General features: G+C 42.2%; 1 protein-coding gene across 6 annotated transcripts in view; it reads left to right on the forward strand.

Moving 5' to 3' along the window:
- The window catches only part of dph6 (diphthamine biosynthesis 6), a 62,146-nt gene that overhangs the window by 23,887 nt on the left and 13,273 nt on the right, over positions 1-24,986 (forward strand). The window contains exons 6-13 of one of the 6 annotated variants that reach the window (XM_020638677.3): positions 1,896-1,957; positions 2,435-2,529; positions 2,696-2,804; positions 4,834-4,984; positions 5,398-5,532; positions 7,179-7,308; positions 7,406-7,580; positions 23,747-23,995. In XM_020638677.3, coding sequence (XP_020494333.2) covers positions 1,896-1,957; positions 2,435-2,529; positions 2,696-2,804; positions 4,834-4,984; positions 5,398-5,532; positions 7,179-7,308; positions 7,406-7,580; positions 23,747-23,995 — 1,106 coding nt within the window. The remainder of the gene's footprint in view (positions 1-1,895; positions 1,958-2,434; positions 2,530-2,695; positions 2,805-4,833; positions 4,985-5,397; positions 5,533-7,178; positions 7,309-7,405; positions 7,581-23,746; positions 23,996-24,986) is intronic. The other 5 variants (XM_065966611.1, XM_065966612.1, XM_065966613.1 and 2 more) reach the window with 5 other exon arrangements.

Consider the following 24,986-nt stretch of genomic DNA (forward strand, 5'->3'; position numbering starts at 1 on the left):
GCATGCTGGAATTGGACGCACTGATATCTCCTCAGAAATATAAAAGTAACCGATAATAAAACAGACTGAATGTAATATTGATGCCTCTTTATCATCAACATATATAAACGAGACCATCAAGAGAAGATGACTTTTTCTATTTAGTTATTCTTATTGTGTGAAACAGCTGCTGAGGGGTAGAGTCACACAAACATAAATTCCCAGCAAAGATGACTGATGAGTGATATTTGTCTGATAACAGGAAGTGGGATGAGTTACACATGTACAGGACAGAATCAGTAATGACGGCTTTGTCTTCAGGTGCGCAAAAAAAACTGACACAAACTGAAAGATCCTCACAGGAGCTTTAAGAGGATCATTTAGAATCGGGCGGCTGTGGCTCAGTTGGTAGAGTCGGTCAACTCTCAACTGGAAGGTCGGGGGTTCGATCCCCAGCTCCTGCAGCCACGTGTCCGATGTGTCCTTGGGCAAGACACTTAACCAAGAATATGTATGTGCCCAACCTCTGCCATCAGTGTGTGAATGTTTGGGTGTCACTTTGAGTAGTCAGAAGACTAGAAAAGCGCTTTACAAGCTCAAGTCCATTTACCATTTACCAATGTGGTGACAGAGGCAGTTGGAACATTTTTACGTACTTAAGTACTCACTTACTTGCTTACTTATTAAGTATGTACATACATACTTCCTTACTTACAATTTTACGTACTGAAGTACTCTATGTTCTGCAGTTACTTACTTAGTAACTTACATACTGACATACTTAAGTACTTATTCAGTGTTTACTTACTCCCTTTTTTAATTAAGTACATAAGTACATACTTACATTTTTACGTACTTAAGAAATTACTTATTAAGTATTCACCTACATACTTTCGTTCTTACTTAAGTGTATACATACTTCTTTGCTTACATTTTTACATACTAAGTACTTACTTGCGCTCCTCACTTTACCTACTAACTTACATAAGTACTCATTTAGTATTAACTCACTTTGTTGCTCACTTTTTTTTACTTGCTCACTCACTAACGAGGCCTGAATTTGTTAGATAACAATCTTGCTTGGAATTTCCTTAAAGTAGGAATTTTACACTCATGTCCTGTTATGTTTTAAGTGCTCTATTGTCTATAGAAAGCACCTGCTACTCCGGGCTGTTTTTTCTTTTTGTCAGAACAGTAGGAAAACTTAAGTAGGCTGCACTTTTTATTGTGGAGGGACTTGTTTACGGGGTGAGATAGAGTTCAGCGTGGCACCAATAGGAACAGACGCCCAGAACACAAATTTCAAACTTACATTATAAATACATTTGGATATTTAATTAAAAGGGAAAAATGGCTGATTTTCTTCAAACTCTACTTTGGTTGGTTGGTTGGTTGGTTGGTTGGTTGGTTTTAAATGTATCTTTTTCCTTGGTATTAGAAAAGTGGCAACTCTGGGTATTCAAACAATGCTCTCCTCCAGCCTTCTTTTCTCTCCCATGCCTGTGAGTCACTTCCATGCACCAATTTCAGGGGAAGGGGAGGGAAAAGGCAAATAAACAAGATCTCTTTCCAGAGTTTATGTTCTCAGAGAGAACTAGATGAAGGGGGCACGGGGAGTCTGCGGCCAGCAATTGAAAAACTGTTGCCCTTACCCGAAGAGATCTGTGTACACTACTCTGCAAAGTCAAACAAATAGATCCAGCGTGCAGGTTTACTTGTGTGTTTGTGCGACTGCCCGTAAACCTCCCCGCCTGTCATATTCAATCACTGTTCTCTGTTCCTGATCAGACCTCTCTCTCTCTCTCCCGTCTCTTTCCAAACGTGTGTCTATGGGAAATGGTGTTTGTGTGTGGATTTCTTACTTTGTGTCTTATTCTTTCTGTGTCTCTGTGTGCGATTCATACATGGGGTGCCAGGCCTGGATCCAGAGAAGCACTTAGGAAAACCTCTGGCCGACATGGAGCCCTATCTCAAACAGGTCTGAGACTGGTAGATACTCTGCCTCCCTGTTTACACTCGACATCATTCTGCATTATTCCACTCAGAGTCAGGTCACCTGATGTTCATGTCCAACATCTTAAAACATCTTGAAGTCCTTAAAGTCAGAGCTGAATATTACCTTCAGATACATTTTTATCTACAGCACTCCTTAGTTACTTATAAATGAGGAAAATATCTCAGTGAACGTGACACGTTCCATAATTAGATTTCTGTTTTTTGGATCTTTTTCTTTTGAATACATGCACACTTCAACCCTGAAAATGAAAACTATTTTATTAATGTAATGTAAGATTGCACTATTTTCAAATTGCTTGTGTTGTGTCTGTTAAGCCTTAATTGAATACTGAAGTTGAATTCAAAGATTTTTAGTACTTAATGACTGTGACTAGGTTGTTCTAGTAGAATAAAAGAAGTTTCAGATGGTTTTAATATGGAGTTTGTTTTCTCTGATCAGCTCTCTGAGAAGTATGGAGTTCATATTTGTGGAGAAGGAGGTGAATATGAAACCTTCACCCTTGACTGTCCGCTCTTCAAAAGGAAGATCGTGATGTGAGTAAAGCAATAAACATTTGTTTTACACTCCAGTTGTACTTTTCTTAATCATGTGGCTGCTGTAAGTTTGGAAAGAATTCCCTTTTCTGTTTGCAAAACTTTTTATTGTCTGTCTGTGTGTGTGTGTGTGTGTGTGTGTGTGTGTATGTGTGTGTGTGTGCAGTGATGCAGCAGAGACAGTGATCCACTCAGCAGATGCCTTCGCTCCAGTTGGCTACCTCCGCTTCACCGCGATGCACACCGAAAGCAAGGACGCCGTGAGTCAAACTTCCGTGAGTGTATCTTGTTTTGTTTTTTTTTTCCAGATCAATAGTGCTCAATCACGAAAACAATCATTTGCACCAGGAAAGTTTGAGTGGCTTCGGGGTTGGATTACTTTTATAAACCACTCTGAGGGACAAACAAACACGAGAACAAAACCTTTCGGTGTCTGATAACTTTGTCGAGCAGAAGAGAAACACAACACTGCGGGGCACTGGTTCAGATCGACCTCCAGAGGGGGCCTTCCCCTTTTCTCCCAGCGCACGCTCTCTCGCTCTCGGTATCTCCCTTCGTCGCTGCACTCTCTCCTCTAGCTCCACATGGCCTACTTTGACGTCTGCAATATTCACTGCAGCCTCGAACTAGGCCCAGCTTAATAAACATGTCCGCTCACATTAGGGCGCTTTGCATTCAGGTAGCTGGCTAAGCAGACGCAGACTGGGTGGGGGGGTTTGTTGCGGGGAGGGTTAGTGGGGATTGGCTTTTGCCTTATTGGAAGGAGTTAATCGGCGCATCACAGACGAGAAGGGTGACACTTGAATCATTGCACTTTCCCTGCAAGTCCAGGCAGCTTTATAATCCTCAAATTATTGTCAAGACAAACCCATCGTGGATAACCCTTTCTATGTGCTTTTTAATTACTGTGGTTTAAACTGTCTGCTTGAATTAGACACCTCCCTGCTGACAACTTTTCCTGCTTGAGCGCTGTTATATTTGCTGCAGCGAGTTAAAAGTATAAGATTTACACCGGGGGGTGGTGGGGTGGTGGTGGGGGGGGGTGCTTCTCGCCTGTGGCCCAAGATGTCTCCTCGGTAAAGCGTGTGATTCGCATGTGTGTTTAATTGCACCTCTCACAATGGTGTGTACATTTGATTTTGTTTATGCGGAAGTGTGTTTCCCATGTTTTTTTAGCCTCGTGTGTGTGTGTGTGTGTGTGTGTGTGTGTGTGTGTGTGTGTGTGTGTGTGTGTGTGTGTGTGTGTGTGTGTGTGTGTGTGTGTGTGTTGGGTGGGGGGCTGGGGGAGTGTTATGGACAGAAAACATACCCCCATCCCACAACCTCCCTGACCCTGCAGCCTCCATACACCCCTACAGCTATATATTTTTCACTCTCCACACCGCCCCCCCCCCCCCCATCACACAAACACACACACGCTAACACAGACCCTGTAGCCCCCCCTAGGTTGCAAGGGGGAGAGCAAGGGAGATCCAGAGCCTGCGAGGAGGGGAGGGGAGGGGGCAACCACAGGAGAACCTGCCCCGGTTCAGCCTTCTGAAGCTCTTCTCGTCAGGGTGACAGATCGGCGGTGACACCAGCACTAGAGGAAACCGCACCGGGCTCAGGGGGGGTGGGGAAGGACCACCATCATTTGCCCTCCGTTAATGCTAGTCAAGCTATTTTTCCATGCTGGCCAGGAGAGAGGGGCTGAAGTATAATTAATTTGATTATCATATGGCCTAATGCAGTTGACAGCAGATGAGGGGGGGGGGTTGAATGAGTGTTGGGCAGGGCGAGGGGGGAGGAAAGGGGGTTTGTTGAGGAGATATGAAATATGTATTTAAATGCGTGATGGCCCAGCAGGATTTGGCAGGTAATATGTACGCCTTAGAGAATGGTTATGATTTGTTATTTAAATAAGTACAGGCAGAGGATAAGTAAACAGAAGAGGGGGAAAAAAAAAAACCGGGTGAAATCCAAAACATGTCTCAGCCATCCAGTCAGGAGTTTTGACTGACAGCCGGCGTGATTGAATCTACAGTATCAGAAAACACCACTCCCTGTTCGCCCGAACTGTGAATATGTTAGTTGGTTGTTTCATATTCATTCACCTTGAAGTTATGTCTGTCTAGGCCCTTGTCATGAAAGACTGACACACATACACAAAGCTCGCTTGGTGGGGTATTTGGAGAGAGAGAGAGAAAAAAAAAAAAAAAAATAGGGCCGACTAATTATACAGCATTTTGTCTGTCTTTGCGAAAAGGCTCAGCGCTCTTCGGTGGGCGTTTGGCCTGATGTATTCCCTGTGGTGCTTTATTGCAGGATGTAGTGGCGAGCGCTTTGCCCCATGGTAGTTGTCCTTGCCAGAACGCCATTGACAAGATGACTGAGGAGGTGGAATATGCTGATCAAGCTGAAGACAACCGGCAAGAATTTACATCAAATTGTGACCTTAGTTGTCAGCGGGGCCACGGTGAGACTCATTTATGGTGAAACATGCACACGCTGACATGCATGCATGCTTGAGTGTGTGTGTGTGTGTGTGTGTGTGTGTGTGTGTGTGTGTGTGTGTGTGTGTGTGTGTGTCAGAGGATGTCTGTGTGCTGTGTTTGCTCCCTCCAATCTGTGTCATGTGGCCGGCCTGCATCATGATGCTCGTATTTCTAGAGTGACCGTTTGACAAGAGCTGTCATTGCTGCAGTGTGTCTGTGACAGTCTGTGAATTCATTACTTCTTTGACATAGACCACCTATGCATCAATTATCTCCCCATACAGCATACCACCTCATTCTAAATTAAGATAAAGAGAAATAACTGTCTTAACGCATCAGACCTGAACCTCTGCAGTGCTGTACAAACATGCTAACCCTCGTTCTCTTCATGTAGCAGCTGCAGCTCTTCCTGCATCCTGCTCACCCAGAAGCTCCAGAGGTTTTCAGTGGATCTCTGGCATCAAGGGCCTTCAGAGCCAAGAATCTGGGATCCAGGGCCAGACGTGGGCAGCTTTCACTCAGCTGAAAAGTAAGGGAGAACAAGTATTGCGCAAGAGAGGGTATACGTCTTGAAGAACAATAACTTGAAGAGGCTACTACAGAATTCTTTTTTTTTTTTGCCTCTCTCAAACCGCCAAATCCAAAGACACACATTACGACACTCAAAAGTGAACTAACCTTTAATAAGTGATGTTTTCTTCGATCAAATAAAGATTAAATCTTTTGATATGATCAAGGGGAGATGCTCGAGATTTTCTTTTTTTTTCCAGGGGGGTGATTGCAGAAGCTCAGTGGAACACAATCTGCGGGGCTTTTCTGTACAACAACAACAACAACAACAACAACAAAAAAAAAATCACCCTACTAAATTCGATAAGAGAGAAACATATGGAGGAAAAACGTATTTGTCCCTTGGGTGTCTTTCTTTCTCCTTGCTGTGTTTGCTAAAGCCGCAGGAGGAGGTGTGGCCGGGCTGGGGGAGTCGTTTCTGTATTCAAAAGTGCTTGTCAACCCAGCAGGCGAGAAAACTCCGGCGTGTCAGAGACTCCATCCGTCATAAGAATGGGGATAGCGTGCCGGACACCAAACAAGGACAAGCACTTCAAATTAAACAAAAGCAAGCATCTTTAAAGACACACACACACACATACACAGAGCAGTCATGCTGGGTGGGTTATTGTTTTTGCCCTGCAGAAGTTTAAAAGTGCATGCTTTTACAGTGTATCTGAGTCTCTCTCCCCCCCCCCCCCCCCCCCCTTTCTTTCTTTCTTTTTTTTTGATGGAGAAAGAGGAGCGAAAAGATGAAAAGCATATTTAATGTTTATCGTGGTGCTCGGCTGAACAGCCTTCACAGTGCTGAGACAATATTAAACAAGTTAATATTTAATGAACAACCTCTTTGTATGAGGGCGAAGTAGTCTGAGACGCTACTGTTGGCAAAGGAAAAACAAACTTGAAGCTCTTTCAAATGGTTGTAGGGAGAAAGGCTTCGCTTTGAGCCCCTTGGTGCCTGAGTTTGCATCCAAAGCCTTGCGATGTGCACATAACTGTGTTAGACTGTATAGTAAGGGACAAAACCCTGTAACCTCTCCGAAGCAGTTTCAGTGTCAACAAAAAGAAATGTACAACAGAGATTCAATTCAATGACTGCACATATAAACTGTATTGTAGGTGTACACATTCTTTGAGAATGCAAGCAAATGCCTCAACACCGACACAGAATCAGAGCAATATAAGCTGTTACAGTTGTGCAAAAAAGAAGTCCTTCAGTGGAAAAGAAAGGAGATACATTGAAACACACTCTGGAGTAAGTTTACAGAGGTCAACCAAAACCACAAGTCTTCAAAAAAAAAAAAAAAAAAACACACTTGCACGAAATTTGTGTCCAGTTAAGAATAAAGATGTTATGAGGGAAAATGCAGCACCTCTTTTTTTTTTGTCCACAAACCTTTTTTGTCTCTGTAAACACTGAAAAATGTGGAATGCATTTGTAGCGTATGGCTTTTTTTATTTGTAATGCAATACTTCTGCGCTAGTTTATATCGCTCACAACAACATTTGCCAAGATATAAACAAGTTAGCTGAGCCGGGATAAGTTACGTTTATGGTAGCTTGGGTTGTGTTACAGTGATTCCACACAGTGATTTGCAGTATTAATGTGTCGACTGTGTCCAGGCGAGTTGGGCGGCAGAGGGTGGAAGATGAACGACATCGTCCTGGTTCACCTGTATGTGAGGTCCATGGCAGACTTCGGCCCGCTCAATGCTGTTTATAAGACGCACTTTGGCATAAACCCTCCAGCCAGGTAGAGGTTCAAACACTCTTACTCTTCTCTCTTTGGAGAACATCTTTTTTACGTCGTTCAAACCCTCCTCCCCTTGTTTCCCTTCTCTTCCGTGCAGGGTGTGCGTCCAGGCTCCTCTACCTGCTGGTCAGCTGCTGCAGATGGACTGCCTGCTCCATGACTGGACTGAGCCCCCTGAAGAGGGCTGCTTCCACGAGAAGGACGCCCTGCATGTCCAGAGCATGTCCCACTGGGCCCCGGCCAACATCGGGCCCTACAGCCAGGCCTTCAGGGTAAGACTGCAAGGTGCTCAACAGAGCAACGTGCTGCTGCAGGTGCTGACAATCGTTGAGAGTTTAAATGTGGTGGTGGCCACAATGGTTTTGTTAAAAAATGGCATTACTGCTTTAAATCAATGATCATATCCTGCCCATTTAAACCCACTTTTCACATATCTTGGCGCTTGCAAATGAGTGGGGCATCCACTAAACCCCTTTCTCCTCGTCGGCCGGCTGAGCCACAAACAAGACATTTTATTATCTCCATTTATTGTTAGCTAAGCAAGTCAAACTTTTGGACGGAAGGTGATGGATTAATGCAGGCGTGCTCAGGATTTATTTGGTGAATGATGAATGCAGCTGGTGGATCTTATAATGCTTTTGTTGTTTGCTCTCACAAAGCAATTGAAGAGTCTCCGATTACGCAAAATACTTTCAGCGTGTCTCCGTCGTCTGTTTACACACAGATGCACTCGTGCAGATGCATGTGATTGTTGCTTTCCGCGATAGTTTGCTCTCATTACTTGCTTTTATGTACACATGTAAATATGTGTCTCTGTTGCAATCGGCGGTGTGTACGACTTTTTTTTTGCACTTGTTTGTAAAGCCACGAGTTAAACTTCTTTCATATTGTTTCAGAAAGAGAAAGAATGTCGGACTCAAAGGCAGAGCAGAGGAAGTGTGGGCCGCGGTTGCACGGTTGGCTTGGTGTTTTGTTTACCCAGTGTGTATTATACGGGATTACACTTGTCAAGGTACTGTCAACAAGGATAGTGTCCATCTCCTCCACACTGTCCTTGATCCTGCAGCCAAATCCGTCTATGAGTGAGAACATGTGTGGATTAGCCGTTCGTTTAGAGCCTGACGGCGTATCTCACCAGCGTGTCACCGAAAGCTCAGAGGATCTTGTGCAGTTTGAATTCCTGAGATGTAACCTACAGAGTCAGGTTTGCTTTCAGCATGCCAGCAGTGTTTGATTTTCTCAATGGAGTCTCATTGAGACATGAAATTGAAGTCAGCTGCGGGCATGTGCTATTGCCTCTGGAAAACAGTCTTATTCTCTCTCCGTCCTCTAATGATCGTTCATATCCAAAGCAATTTGAGAAAACGATGAGAAGGAGTTTTGCTTTGCTCAGAGCGGTGCGCGGCACTTCACACGACCCCTGCGTTGCCTCTCAGTGTGTCTGCGCCTCCTCCACGCTACAATGGCTTAATTTGATCAAAAATGTATTAACAGCTCTTCAATACGGCGAGGGGATTTTTACATATTGATACAATTACCCCCGTGCTGTGAGCGAGCAGGCAGTGTGAACCCCTCTTCTCACCACTACCACGTTGACTGCATCTTAATGACAATTTTCCTCTGTGATTTTTTTTTTTGCCGTGTGACACGACGGTGAGCAGGGACAGAGCTGTCTGCGACCAAATAACCTGGAGCCCTGCACTTTTACTATCCCTGGAGGAAAAATAGTCGAAAAATAGTAATTAAAATATCAATCCAGCTCTATGCAGGGGGTCAAACCGGAAAAGATTAAAGAATGAATTTGTGTTTTTTAATTATGTCCAGAGTATGTAATCAGTTTTATGCAGCAGAGGTTTTTTGTATTAGTTCTTTTTAAGAGGTGGGGGAAAAAAAATTATTTATGTAAAAATCAAGATTTTTATCTTTTGAGATTTTAAATAGATTCATAACTTCCAAAAATCTGCAAATTTTGGGGCTAATCAGTCACTCCCTGCTAAGTGCTAAGGCCAGCTCTTTAACTAAGTAGAATGAAAAATGGAGCAGCAAGAAATACAGCTCAGTCTCACAGATGACCGGAGTAGATCCTGAAGTATAGACTAATTCAAAAATAGACTTTCAATCAAGAATCCAGAACCGTTTTGAATCGAAAATAGATTCTGAATCGAATCGTGACCCCAAGAATCGAAATCTAATTAAATTGTGAGACACCCAAAGATTCCCATCCCTAGCCCTTTTAGGAGTAAGGAGCCCTTAAGGAGTATGAACAAACAGTGGACAGAAGAGTGGGGAGAACCGTTCTGAACTCCTTTAAATGTAATGCAGATAAACTGGGCTATGTAAGTTGACCAATGCCCAGCTCTACTGGGACCAGTGTATGCATATGACGAGTGTCCAGTGATTTGAGAGCCAGCACATGGCTGCTGACAGAACGCGGCACGGTGGGACCCTGCAGGATTTGACTGTCCACAATGAAGGGTGGTGCTGGTGGAGGGATGGCATTAGGGATTGGCATGTGATGGATGCTGGACCTTCCAACTCCATCCATCTATTCCATCTATCTGCTTTGGCGTGTCACGTCTCACTGCTTGAGCTCTCGGGGAACGGCGAGCTTGACAGATTCAGATCTGCCTTGATTTAAAGAATTAGTTAACCTTTATCATGTCAAAGCTGGGGCCCTGTCGCTGTATTGTATGGTAATGCACGATATGCCGGTAGTTTAGGTGAAAGCCCTGAGGTATAAAGACAGAAAAACAGTGATTTAATTTATGCTTTGTTTTTACATCGCTACCTTATCTGATTGGCATGTTTTTGCAGTCACAGTAATATGTTTAACACAGTATGATACATCATTTGTGCATTCAGTGGTATCTCGTCACTAATTGTTTTGTTTTGTTACCTTTTTTTTCTTCTAATCAGATATCTAATGCAAATGTGCTGTCATTTCTTTAAAACTGAATTTGCATAATCTAATTAAGATATAAGAAATCGCCCTTTTTCATTACACCAGTCAATTTATTACAATCAAAAGAAGCTCTCCAGACATCCAGTTTTATGTCTGGGAAAAAAAAGAAAACATCTAAACAGATTCTCTCATTACAACAAAAGCCAAGTAATGGCATGCTTTTAAAAGAAATCAAAGTTATTGCTGCATTTTCTGTCCGTTGTTTCTCTGGAGGAGCTTTTAAACCGTTTTCTTGCATTAACATAATGGCAGGGGGGGAAAAAAAGAGTAAAAAGCCTGTGTCTTTAGCCAGCAATGCTCTGATTTTTTGCTCAGAAATCCATTTGTGCTTATAACAGATGATTACGCTTAGCAGGAAGAAAATTGACCTATGATTTGCTGAAGTCAGAGTTAACAACAGGAGTCTCAAACTGCAGGATTTTTCTCCCCCAACATCTATTTAGATTGATGCTGCCATTCCCTTTGGAGGCACATTTACAGAGGCAAACACAATGGCTTACCCAGGTCTGAATAGAGAGACTATCACTTGTATGGTTGTTAAACATCTCCTCTTTCCTGTTAAGGTAAGTGGCTCACCCTTGGGATATTTGCCGGGGAAATTATACTCACTGATCAGATTCTGCGGGGTGTGTTTTGGGAGCCCGCTGCACTAGCCTCAGGTTGCTGGTGAACACTAACCCCCTCGCCATATTCCCCTAATTGTGAGTGACAGTCAATATTGTGGAAGGCTGTCTAGCACAAGCCCGCGATAGGATTTGCATCGGATTTTGAAAATTGTCAAAGTGGACTGTGAGGCATCAGGAGGGGAAGTGGATCTGACGTCGCCAATTAGCGTCAAAGGGAGGAGTGAGCAGTGGCGGGTGGTTGAATTTGAATAATCTTCTCACAGGAGTCTTAATGCCTAAAAACAATGAGATCATTGCTGTCTGACCCTCTTGATGAAAAAGGTTAGAGGTTCAGAATGAGTCACGGTAAAGTTGGGCCACCCATGCAGAGCCAGAAAGAGGGTGCAGAAGGGAGTGAAAAAAGATACATGGGTAGAAGTTTTTTGCTGAAGCTGTTTCACTTCTTGTTCAGTCCAGTGGTTTATAGAGAATATTATCATAGATGAATTATGCATTTACTTTGAATCCCACTAAGGTGTAACTGCTGTGAGAAGCATTCTCCTTGAGGTCCAAAGAAATCAAAACCAGATCTGACAGAGAAGCAGCACAAAGTGGAAAATCTTTCAAAATCAACAAATTGGAACAGAATGAAAAACACATAAGACAGCTTAATGTCACTGAAGCAGTTAATGGTTTAAAAAAATAATCCACTCAGCTTGTTGTCTTCAACATAGCTTTGCGAGTCGCTCACTTATATTCACCATAACAGAGCGTCACATGTTCTACAATTCTTTTAGCGGACGCTTTTATCCAAAGGGACGTACATCAGAGAGTAAGTAGAACACAAGTAAGGATCTGAGTGGAGGAAACAATGTCAGGAAGTGCAAACGAGCAGCTTTAAACCCGATCGGACACACATGTGCTGACAGGTAATGCACAGGCGTTACATTACACGGACAGCTGTTCCTGAGAGTTCTAATCAGCATCAGGACCATCCGAAAATCGCCATTATCAACAAAACCCTCGCCGTCATCATCACTATTGTCATCAATAATATCATTAAGCCATCAGTGTGTGAATGGGTAGCTGTGACATATGGTGTAAAAGTGCTTTGAGTAGCCAGAAGACTTGATAAGCGCTTTACAAGCTCCAGTCCATTTACCATTAACCAAAGTAAAACACTCTGTAGTGTCATGAAAATGTGAGGACTTTTAAGATAATTGGACAAATGTTGAGCTAAAGAGTTCCAAACTCAGTTGAACAAAGACTTTAAAGTTTACACAGTCTTCCTCAGAGACTACTGACTCATAAGAGCAAACCATATGATCTACATGTTTGACACACGAGATCTCCATCTGTGTTTGAAAAGAGCACAAATGTGCCACAGTGTTTTCTAAAAGAAATGTGATCAGAGAAGTGTGCGTCCACAGCAGCCCCCCGCTTTATGGACCAAAACTCCAAAAGGTTGACGACTAAAAAAAAAAATGTTAGTGATGAATGGCAAAAAATTAAGCTAAGTGCTTTAGTTTTATGGTTTGTTATTCTCACCCGCACTGTTAAACCACTGTAAAAAGCCAACAATTCAACAGCCCACCAAAAAAAAAAAAAAAAAACCCTGACATCAAACGTGCCCCCGCCTCCCCAAACTTCCTCTGCTTACATGGAGAGACTGCATCCACCTCAATTACCGCAGAAGAGTAATTAGCCCAAAAACAGTGTGTGTGCGTGCATCTGCGTTCAGGGAGGTATTCAGGCAGCGCTAACAGATTAATTAGGACATTTAACTTCATTTCTAATATAACAAAATTAATCCCATAAAATATGAGGCATCTCGGAGGAGGTGCCTGTCTGCATCTGATGCCTCTCCCCTGTTTGCCATAATCTATTAAAACCTTGCTTTTATCTCACCTCTCCCCTTGTCATACTTTATGGATTTTTTCATAAACACGGCCCATACTTCATAAATGTCTCAATTTTCTAGTCTATTAACATTACTTCAGAAGCGGCTGATAAAAGAGGAGGGCATGCGTGAAATAATGCACCAATAATACGAAGCGCTGGAGGCTAGAACAGTAGGGGCGGCACTCCGGCGTGCACACTCAGACAATGCAAGGGATGTTATCAAGTTTAATAAAAGAACAAATGATCACTTTCAACCAAGGAAGGGGGGGGGGGGGGGGGACGCGGCCGGGAGGGGGGAACAGTTGTCGAGTAATTGAGTCGATGAAAAATGAGGTCTTGAAGGCTCAGCGGTTTTAGCAGGCAGGAGATTGAAGGATACTTAAATCTTGGGTTTTCTTCAGTACGTGTAGTTACTTGCTCCTTTTTGCAGCAGAGGATGTTAACACGGTTTGTTTTTCTTCTTCTCATTTGACTGAAGGCTAAAAAGTAGAATACCCTGGTTGTTTCCGTCTCCTGAATGCCGGCTTTTGTCTGGAGAGAGTCAGGAAAGGTTTTTGACTGACAGTCGGGCTTCATCTCACAACCTTCCCCCAGTGAGCGTCGATTCACTTTCTGTCTTTGTACATCACCTGAGTCTGTCTCTGTGGGCTCCACTCATCCTACCCCAAACACTGGGGTCAACTGTCTTCGCATGAGCTGGACACACACAAAACACGCTGATCAAACCCAGTAAGACCCGAGCACAATGGCATGTGTTCTGTATGCCCCGAGGCCAGGCCTTACACACAGACACACACATTCACCTGTGTGCTCTTAGTGATAAGCCCTGGCTGTATGACAAGGTAAACTGGTTCTGTTATTAAGACAAGTCACAGGTGACTAACTTTGACACACGTATGACTGACAGGACAGGTACACAGCTTTTAGAAAGCATCCTGTGACATGCAAATAGATAAAGACGTGTGCAAAAACAAACTCAGCGGACAATTGAGTGCACACAAACATGATCTAAAAACTATAAATACCTCAGCATCCAAGGTATTTATAGTGACATTTCTATAAACCAATCAGATGTATGCATGTATAAGGGGCAGGAATGACTAAATAATAATATTTAATACTGTAGCCATGATACAATATATACATTTTTCAACTTTTATTGTGATTTTTTTTTTTTTATGTCAATATCTGTTTCCACTAAATTGGGATTGCTAAAAACTGTTAAACTTAAATAACATAATATTCCCCTCTAATGTCCCTCTAACCCCGGCTGACCTCAACAGAAAGAAGTCAACAATAACTTTTATAATTTGTGTCCAAGAGGAGGAATTTTTATTCGCTCCAATGACTTCATCATTTCATTAATGAGAGATCGTTATTTGGTGTTTGTGCATTAATACAATATGGCCATGAAAATGTCACATTTTCCGTATGAATCCATATGCAGACGACTCTTGTCTGAATGCAAAAACAGGGATTTCCTTCCCTCTCTAAACAAAGCTCCTCACCCAGAGATGTATATCTGCGTTGACACATTGTCAAAGCTCCGGCTTGGGACGATGTCGCCACTTGTGAATGTGGGTTAGACACTTGTCCCCCTAAATGTATGCACATGTATGTAAGCGGTCGAATCCGATCACCTTAAAAGTCTGATGAGTGGGCAGTTATTTGGGAGTGTAGGAGGCAGCTTAGGTAATTATGTCTCTCTAAACCCTATGCCACGTGCCCCCCCCCCCCCCCTCTCTTTCTCTCCTGCTGTGACCTCGTAGAGCCTGACCCACCATGGCAGCGGTCATTGTCAGGAGTCACTGCATTCTTTGCTACATTATCCCGTGCTGCTGCAGCACCACGTGGGAACAGGCTGGTATCAGCTTGTACCAGGCGAGGACAGGGGAAGGACTGGATCTGTCAGAGTGCATCGACTCTCAGGCGGCCACGTACGCCGGCGCTGCGCCTCTGCCCCGGCCCCTGCCACACTCCCACTCATTAATGGGCCCAGTCGTGACAACTGATCCTAATTGCCTTTGAACAGCTCTTCATGTATTATTGGTGCCTGACTGCCTTGGTTCATGTCAACAAGCCATGGGAAGTAGGGACAGGGTTAGCCACATCAGCCATCTTCCCTATTCTTTTTTTTTTTTAACATACAAATATACTGGCTATGCAAACAGATATACAGTATATGGGTCATGTGTTAATGTGTACACATGTTCAACGTAACCATCCTTAATTGCCTTGGAAACCTCAAAAGAAAAAGTTCTCTGAGTGGTCAGCATCCCAATTGTGCAGTGGTCCTTTCCTTTTTAGGGATATGCAAATGATTTGACTGCATTCTGTGCAGAAATCATTGTGTTATGAATGTTGTGGCTACATTTCATGCACAGAATATTCTAGAGAATTTAATAGAACAAAGATAACGTAATGAGTTATATGATTTTCTAAGAAAAACATTAGAGACTGCTTCTTAAATTTGCATCACATGCTGCATGAATGTGTGTGTGTGTGTGTGTGTGTTTGCTTGTTTGTGTCCCACTTTGTCACGGCTGATGAGTGTCGGAGGGGTGAATGGTTCAAAGACAACAAGGAGGCATCTGAAAAGCGTCACGCACGGATCCCACCACCGCGGATATCTGCCACGACACTCGCGCTATTACAATTGCAATCACAAGCACTCAGTCAAAACACATCATTATTTGTAGTCCCATGTGTGAATTATCACCCCCCCCCCCCCCATATCCAACTATTTACTTCCCATTTCACCCCTCTTATTTTGAGTACGGAGAGAGGAGAGGTGAGCCTGCTCTGCTTTTTTTTATTTGTGGAATGAAATAACTGAATAGTAAATGCATAGATAAAAAGCATAGCGGCGTGTCCTGTCCACTCCCATCACTGTCTGAGAGAGGAGAGACGTATGACCATCCCATTACTATGGTAACTAGCCACTATATTCAGAGCTGCCCGGGTGTGTTTCTTCCCCCTGCAGTGACGAGAGGGCATAGCTGACAGGGCCTGCACACAAACACACACACACACATACACACTGTCTGGAAGATGCTCCTTGTGAAATATACACATGTTGCAAATACAGACAAAACAATGCATTGGACAGTTCCCACACATACTAATGTGCTGACATACAGACTGTAATAGGGGACATTGTTAGGGGGAAATGTAACCTCGTACTTTTTTCAAAAATTATACTTGTTGACAAAAAAAAATCTCCAAGAACAATAGACACAGAAATATGAGGAATCGAACATTGCAATAATTAAGTCATTTTTTTTTGTATTTTTATGCCAGAATGAATCAGATTGTCCCGCAATTTTTTTTTTTTTTTGGAGAGGACAAATGTAATACCAAAGACAAGTCATGATAGGTCTGTTTAAAACGCCAGAACTGCACTGCACATTTTACAGTGTTTTTATTTTATAGATTGTTTCTACTACTATTATTAAGCTCTTCTGTATTTTCTGCAGCTCTGTAAGTTTCCTCCGGTTAGAAATGATTCTTACATCAACATGCAACAGTGTGCACAGTGTTGCCATTTTGTCTCAAAGTAATTTTTCACGCAGCACTCGACTCAGAAAAAAGGGTTAGCGTTTACTTTCCATTTTACGTTTGGCCACTTGCTCCATCATAAATTTGAAATGGAGCAGTTCTTCTGAGTTGTAACTTTTAACCTGGGTCATTCATTTTTCAAATGCCATTGTAGCATGCTAAACTGAGGCAGGAAAAAAAAAAAAACCTGCTGCAGATGAATAATACACACTCTCCGGGTTTGACTGTGGACATATCAGCATGTTCACTTTTAACAGTAGTTTATTATTAATATTATGAATTTATTATGTAAGGGGATGTCACGCCTAGTGAGTCTAGGTAATGTGATGAAGCTGGGATTTTCAGAGTAAGAGTTTTAGTAATGTACTTTAGAGAACACAATCATTTCAACGTGCCATTATTAATTATGAATAAACTGTGACAAAAGTGTTAATATTGACTCTATTTTTCAGAAGGAATTCTGTACAGTTTTAAATAATTCTATTTAAGCATGATGAGTTCTATCATGTCAGGTTTGCATTTACTGTAAAATAGATATTCAATATTTCCAAAATAAAAAAATTAAAATTGAGAAACTCTTTTTTTCTTCTCTTTTTGACAGAATTTCTTAAAGACACTTTTAAGCAACATTTGATTTTCAGTCCTTATTAAGAATTTTAACTTTAAAACCCAACCCCCCCCTTATTCTTCATTCATCAGTATGCCTTCATTGCACTGGTGGAATTTGTGGCTTATTTATGCAAATATTTGACTTTACTCAACAACAACAAAAAAAAGGAAAAGGAGAAAATCCAAGAAGACTTTTGATGCTGCCTGTCTAGCCAGCTTGTATCTGGATTGAGTGGACTTTGTATGAACAGCGGTGTTGATTCTGCAGTCGTCTTTTTAATGCAGCCATACTGCCATCTGTTGAGACAGGAGGGGACTGCATCTCCTTCTCCTCTCCTTGGCATTTTCTTCACTGTCTTGTTCATTCTGTCCTGCATTTTTTATTTGCCCATTCTATAACTGAACTACATGTTGTACCCATTACAAGCAGCACAGGGCAGGAAAGAGGAGAGAGGATGTGCATTAGTGTCTAACTGGAAGTTTTGGGTGCAGATGACTTTCTCTTTGGACCAGAAGCTTCATGGCACTGGGTCGAATGGTGATGTTCTTGTTGTTGACGTTTACACAGTCTCATTCAGAGTAGACATTTTACACTGTGGTTGTGTCCTTCATGTCGCACTCACATGGACTTAACTAAACCTCACCTCTTCTGACATTTACACTTGCGGTGCCACAGCACATTGTGTTGACATCATTCTTTCAAGCCCAGGTTAAATTAGTGACTCCATTACCAGCCAGCCAGACAGACAGACAGAGCTTCAAAAAGAGAAAAAATATGAAAAGACAGAGGAGACGAGGTGGTCACAGCTGGAAAGGGAGAAAGAAACGGGGGTTGAGGGTTGCAGTTTCAGCATCATTCAATCAGACAACATGCCCCTCAGCTGAAACAGCGAGACCCTCCCCGATTCTCTCGAATTAGGGAGATTAGCAGGAAAGCGCATAATGCAGGATGATGGAATTTGTCATAATTTGCATTGTCCTGGAAAGATTCGGTTTGATAGAGCGATGCATGGAGGGGCTTGTCATGTCCCACGGGCAGGTCATAGAGGAAGCTTGGCAGAAATGATTTTTGCGATATGTGCATCAGTCGTAAAAGCCTCACAACCAATTTGTCAAAAAATGTGAGGTCGGGACAGTTGAAGGCAGCAGGGCATTTTGCCTAACGCAATGAAAAAGCATGCCCCTCCATCACTCTCCATCCACAGCCCGGCTCTGGTGTGGGCACAGTACTCCACAACAGCAGACATTTTTATAACATCAGCTTGGATTATTTGTCAAATTTTATTCCATTTTACTCCATGTTTTCAACCATTTGTTTACACATGAATACAGCACAAAAACATACATAATCCTATCGAAACTTCTTGTTTATTTTTTCGGTATTTTGGTATTTTTTATGATGGTGGGAGGGGCATATTTATTTATTCGTATATTTATGCCTGTTGGCATTCAGATGTGTCTCCCTGAGCATCCAGCAGTCAGTCTCCCCTGACCTTGGCTATAGCACTGAGCGGCAGCTCCTGACCAGCATAAAGTTGACCAGAGCTGACATGACAGTGTTACTCTTCCACACGGTTCAGTGTCTATGCAGTGGGCATGTCGAGGGCAGACATCCAGGCACGACAGAAAAATACACATAAGCTCAGAGAAGGTGGGGGTTGGGGGGAAAGGCCAGTGTCCCCGGCTTAGATTGACCACACGTTGCCTCAACAGTGGCTCATTATAATTGTATATTTTATTATATTATATTAATACGATTACTTTGTGTTTTTAACGTTATCTTACCGTTTTTTACTGTATACATGTGCACTTTTAGACCTGAGAGAATGCATTCACAAACGCTGTATACTGACTGTCTTTGTGCACTTCATACGGCTATTTATGTCGCCGTTTAAGTAACACTGATTTTGTGTGACAGTTGAGCATACAGGGGTTAGGCTCAAACTGGAGCACAAACAGGAAGCAAAAAATAGATAGTGAAGAAAGAAAGGAGGGAATAAAAAAAAAGGCAAAAATCTTCCTCCCCCCTCTTCCCCATGAAGCCTTAAATAAGAACATGAGGAAGAGATTCTGTAGAAGGGAGGAACAGTTGTGGTTCTCCTGAAAGGTTTGTATTTGTAGAAATTAGGTGTCAGAAGAGGCAGGATTTCCTCAGGGCGCAGCACAACATGAGCCCATCTCTTATCATTTCCCACTCCCAGACGTGATCTGCTTTGAATGCACTAATGCTGAAAGAGCCTCACAGACTTGAAGCCAGTTCAAGATGAAATCACAGCACACATCCCTGACAAACTGCCATCCAGCACACAAGGATTAAACGGTCGTCGCATATCAAATCCTTGCCAAAAAGCAGAAATAATATATGCACTTAAATACATTGAACAAAACTTCAGCCTCAGTTTTTTTTTTTATCCCCACATTTTCAGCTATTTTGAGCTATTTGCCAAGCCTCAAATATTCAGGAAGTGGATGAAAATAAAAAAATGGGAATAGGAAATCAAGTTGGAAATGTGTCACATGTTTTAGGAATCTCATAGCATCAATGAGGGCTAAAAAAATGATTAGAAGATTGTCCCATTTAAAGCAAGTTAAAAGTTAATATATCAAAATACATGCCACATAATGCAGCATTTGCCTGGTGATAAACATCTTGTGCTTTATTTCTTTTCCTTTTATTCTTTTTTCACCACTTAATGAAGGCATCCCTTTTTCACAATTATATTTAAAACATACAGTTGAAGAGCTTTGCCCTGCAGCTCTGACAATACCCATTTTTGCTCTTACAATAAAGCTTATAAGATTTAGGAGCATCTCTAAGGAGACATATCCAAAACATTTGTATATTTTTCTTTAGATTTCCCATTCTGTTACTAATACTAACCATCAAACCTTTAGCTTGGTTACACATGTCCTTTCATAAAGGGAGAAGTTGCACCATATTAATCCAACCTATTTCACTCATTTTGTATCATAATTTTCCTGGTTAAATTATGCATGAGGTCTCAATGGGGAGAAATGTGACCATTAGCATATCTGATAGGAGCAGTGGAGCAGTTTTCCACCTCTTTCTGTCCTTGGAACCGGGGCTGAAAAAAACTTGACTGTTCATCAATACCAGGTTATTTTATCCAGGCCGGCCCAGTTCATCTATACCATTCCAAAGCTCTGCTAATGACACTTGGAGACACCTTTAACACCAATGTGAACATAGTCTGGCACTGTCTGGTCATCTCTGGAAGCTCTTGGACAAAAAAAAAGTGCAATTAGAAACACCTTAGACACTTCAGCCTGAAACTAGACACCCTCAACCGTTGGAAGCGGACACTGCCGAGCGCTTCCTGAGTCCATTTACATGTATGCTACTGTCTGCAGCACACAGAAATGGACAGAGAGGATGTCTTTAAGTATGGTGACCTTTTGACATGTCATTGGGCTGACAAGAAAAGTGATGGCATTGCAACAATATAATAAAGGTCAATAATGCTTCAGCAAAAATGCAGATGAGTAGGATAGTTAGTTGTGAACTTCTTAACTTTTGACCCCATTTGTGGCTTGTTTGGCTTTTTTGAGTGATTTGTATGTTGCACTCATGTTGGCCAAATTCTAAAAAATAGAAAGATTTCTCTATAATGTGTTCAAGTCTTGTGTTTCACTCAAAAAGCATTCAAACACTTAAATAAATAGGGGAAACATGATTGCAATTAAGAAAAAGATGTTCAATTTATTAGATTTTTCCATCTATTTCGACCAGAGATTTATAAAAAAAAAAAAAAACAATAATAGTAAACATCCAATGCAATAATTAAGCAGATAAACAGAAAAATACCCTCAAGGATTCACAGTATTGATTCACAAAGCCTTTTCTCTGTGGGCCATTTAGACCGCTAAGGCTTACATTTGGAGAATACTTACCTTGTTATAGAAAGTTTAATGTCATATGCTATTATTTGACCCTTATGAATATTAAAGGACCCCATCTCTGGCCTATTAAAAATGCATGTGGCATTGTGGTTGTTGATCACGTTTAGAACGCCCATGCAAATTGGCCTGTCTTCCCTGTCAGGGCCTAAGATGAATAATGTAGTTGTGTTGTATATTCAGGGACACACCATTGACAGTCAATTAACAAGTTTGATTGGTGTGTGAACTTATTCTTTTGAACTGTTAATTTTATGTAAATAGTATTCGCTCTCCCTTCTCTACTGTCTCTCCCCCAGCCAGGTTCAGCACAGAGAGATCATCACAACCCCCCCCCCCCAAATCCCCAATTCCACCTCCCACTAAGAGTAACCAGAGTGGGATCCTTAATAATTGATCATCACACACCTGCTTGGTGGAAGCTATGGGAGTCTGCCTTTAACAGTCAAGGGGCCCCATGCTAGCCCCCTTTTGATATTCAAATCGACAAACGGTAGCCTGCCTTTATGAATCCAAAACGGAGCAGGCTTTTTTTTTCATGAGGACGAGCTTGTTAAGAGAATCTGGCCACCTCAAACAACCTGATGGAGCCCTTTCTTGTTGGAGGTGGATATGATGGTATTTGATGGCTCATAAATGGAATGCCAATGACAATTTGTTGTCGATGTGTGGGAATCTGGCTCTTAAGTTCGGCCGATATATTAATACAAGCGCCTGGGCAAGTTGTGCTTGCAGGTAAATGATCGAGTGATTGATCCAACTGGTTGAAAGCAATGAGACCTTATTTCCCTTTCCTGCCATTTCCTCCCCATCTCTTGTCTTGCGCACTGTCCCTGTAATTTAGAGCTGCAGAGACAGAACTTGAGGATTCATCAAAGTTGACAAGTGAACCCAGGAGCTGGGGATCATGGCAAACCCATCTGATTATGGAAATTGCAATGATCACATCTGCCCTGTAGCTAAATAATTGTGTGCCAAGAATCTTGTTCTGCTGGTATTCCATAAAATATATGGATTTCTCGAAGGGAAAATGTAAGGTCTTTTTTCAATTCTTCTTCGTTGAGCAAGTTTTGTGTAATGGCCTATCTGCAAAGCCAAATAAAGAAAACACAGGGCATGTTTGAAATGAGCTGGAGAGGAAATTTGGTTAAGAGGGTTCTAAGTCTCAAGTAATACCTCTGGTCCATTCATACCCTGGTATCCTCGCTGAATACATGATACCCCTGGCTGTGTCTTTGCTAATAAGCAAAGGACCTTGTCTCAGGCCTTGCATCCATTGATTCAGGACGTCTTGATCCTCCCTGGAGATCTGCATGTTCTTCAGGGTCCCCGCATAGGCCAGCAATTATCAACATGTCACCAACAGCTATTTGCATTGACCAGCAGCTAGTGTCCAGCGTTAATGCCATCCAACCTCAAACATTGGCAAGCCACAAGGTCTCTAAAGACCTGACCTCCTTAATGCCACTCCTCATCCCCACTCATCTCCCTGCATTAAGCAGATGGATTTTTTCAGGTATGCATTATACAAGAAGCTTAATTCTAACAGAGGTATTTAACAGAAATTGAGCTTATTATCACAGAGGTAATTAAGCTTATAAATAACACTGGTGCTAGAGATACATTGACAGGCTTCTCACTGAATCCCTGCTTGTGAAATAGGAGTTGTTGGTAATGAAAAAAAAGGCCAAAGGTAGACTTGTTAATTAATGCAGTGCAAACTCAAACAAAAGCTTATAATTAATGTTAATTTGATTGTCACACCTAGTTGATGAGTATTTTTCTCTTTTTTTATATATATAAAAGTAATTTTAGAGTTTGAAGAGTTTGTTTCTTTTAAACTTTCTTCTAGAAATATACCTCCTAGATTCTCACTCTGTAGAGTTGACGGGCTGGTTTTACTCCAGGAACAATGGGTTTATATTCCTTTTATTTAGCAACACTTCCAAACAACTATCATGCCAAAACATTTCTCTAAAAGACTATTATTAAGTGTTGAGTGTTGATTGGAAGAGAGATGCTAGCCTTTTTTTCTAGTTGGTCATTGCCATGCCAAGTGCCCCCATGTAGCATTAGCCTCTAGCCGGGACCCCCATATTGCACATTTTCTTTAATTCCTTATACCTTATGATGACATGTATTAGAATGTTACTGTCACTAATGATGTCATTAGTTGATTTTCATTTTTGTCTCAATTTTCCCCTTCTTCCTCCAAGTTCCTGTGACCCCCCTCTAGCGCCCCCCACACATTGTCGGGCCCCCACTTTGAAATTCTGGGTTAGCTTATTCAATGTTTGGTATCCAATATTTGATTCAGACAGAACTGTCTCAACAAATATTTGATGGATTGCCATTCAAATTTTAGAGAGCTATTCATGGTTCCCAGAGGATACATCTAGTGGCATGGGTGACAAACAGCTAGTTAGGGTTCATGGACATTCATGGTTTCCAGACAACATGCCATACTGACTTGTTTGATCCTCTGATCTTTCCTATGTTTCCAGAATGAGGTTCAATCTATGATTCAAAGTAAAACATCTCAATGGCTATTGGATGGATTGACATCTGGTACTTCCTAGGATTCATTGAAATAGGTTTGGTTGTTTCTGAACTATTGTAGCTCCACCATCTTGTCAAAATGTTCATGATTCAATAGTTGTGTTTGTGTCCAAATATTACAAAAACAAAGGACACCAAATGCTATGTTTTCAGTGGGAAGCAAATGTCAACAGTAAACATGACAAACATACGCCCACATCAGCTTTACAACATTGTCATTGTGAGCATGTTAGCATTCTGACAGACACGTTCATGCAGCTTGTTATACCATAATGAATAACAATGCTGTGTTTCTTTTTTTTTTCTGTATGCTTTTTTTCTCCAGGTTGATCAGTCGGTTTTCTGTGCAGGCCAGATCGCTTTGGTCCCCTGCACCATGCAGCTGGTGAAAGCTGGCACCAGGGCGCAGGCCTATATGTCCTTCAGCTATGTGAAGAAGGTTCTGGAGGCGGTGATCGGCACTCTGACTTTAGCTCATGTCCTGCAGGCCCATTGCTACACAACAAGACACCAAGACGTCCCCGTCATCCGGGCCGTGTGGGAGAGCATGCTGAGGGCCGCTGAGGAAGAGAAGGTCAGCCACTGCGGAGTTAGAGTGTTGTTTATGAAGTATATAGAAGAAGAAGAGCAATGACTGGCTGTTTTATTATAGATGCAGAGGAAATATTGATCACACTACAGCCACATAGAATGAACCCATGTTTAATGGATTAGAAGACGGCGTCGATAAATAAGTAAAAAAAAAAAAAGGAGAAACTTTATATCTTATGCAAGTTTTTCAGAGAGGCCTTTCAGAATTATATTTCATCGTTGTAAAATAAGTGAAAGTTCCTCACCCCTCTCTGCCCCCCTTGAGACCCAAGTCGCTGCGACTGATATTTACCAGTGAGCGCGCTCATGAAAAGTTGATGATGTGGGAAACGCTGGTGTCTTTGATAATGCGGAGCTTGGCACAGAAGCAGATGTCTTCCTCAGAGCTTCCCTAATCCTTTGCCCCCACACACCATTTTGGAGCTCCGTTCAACTCTCAGAGCAGCTTATCCCCCCCCCCCCCCCTTCCACCCCCCCTTTTTCCTGCCACCTCCCTCCATCCCTCCCCGCCGCTCCACCGCCCCGGCTTACAACCCCTGCTCCGTACGTCTAATAGGGGCACCAGTCTCCCTTGGCAGCCCTTCTCCTCCCACTGTAATCTGTCTAGCTATGGGAATAGGGCCTAAGGGAGAGGCGGGTGCCCACCTCCAACATGTGGCTCTGTTCCTCGACAAACACTATAAGACTGGAGAGAAGATGTCAACTTTGTGTCAATTCCATATAAGTGCAGAAGTATATATAAAAAAACAAGTTATTCAAGGCCAGCAATGGTTTTCTCTACGCTTTAAAGTGTGAATTTTTTGAGTTCCAATTCAAATTCATACTACAGTTCAGCAGATCTGAGTAAAAAACAAGTGTCTGTTATAATATATATTCATATCTAAGATATATAAGATAGCCTTGAACATGTACCAGTTATTTAGCATGCAGAGCAAAGCTTTGGGAGGTGACACGACTGACCTGATGTTAGAGAT

Source organism: Labrus bergylta, chromosome 18 (assembly GCF_963930695.1).
Source record: "Labrus bergylta chromosome 18, fLabBer1.1, whole genome shotgun sequence".
Lineage (NCBI taxonomy): Eukaryota > Metazoa > Chordata > Actinopteri > Labriformes > Labridae > Labrus > Labrus bergylta.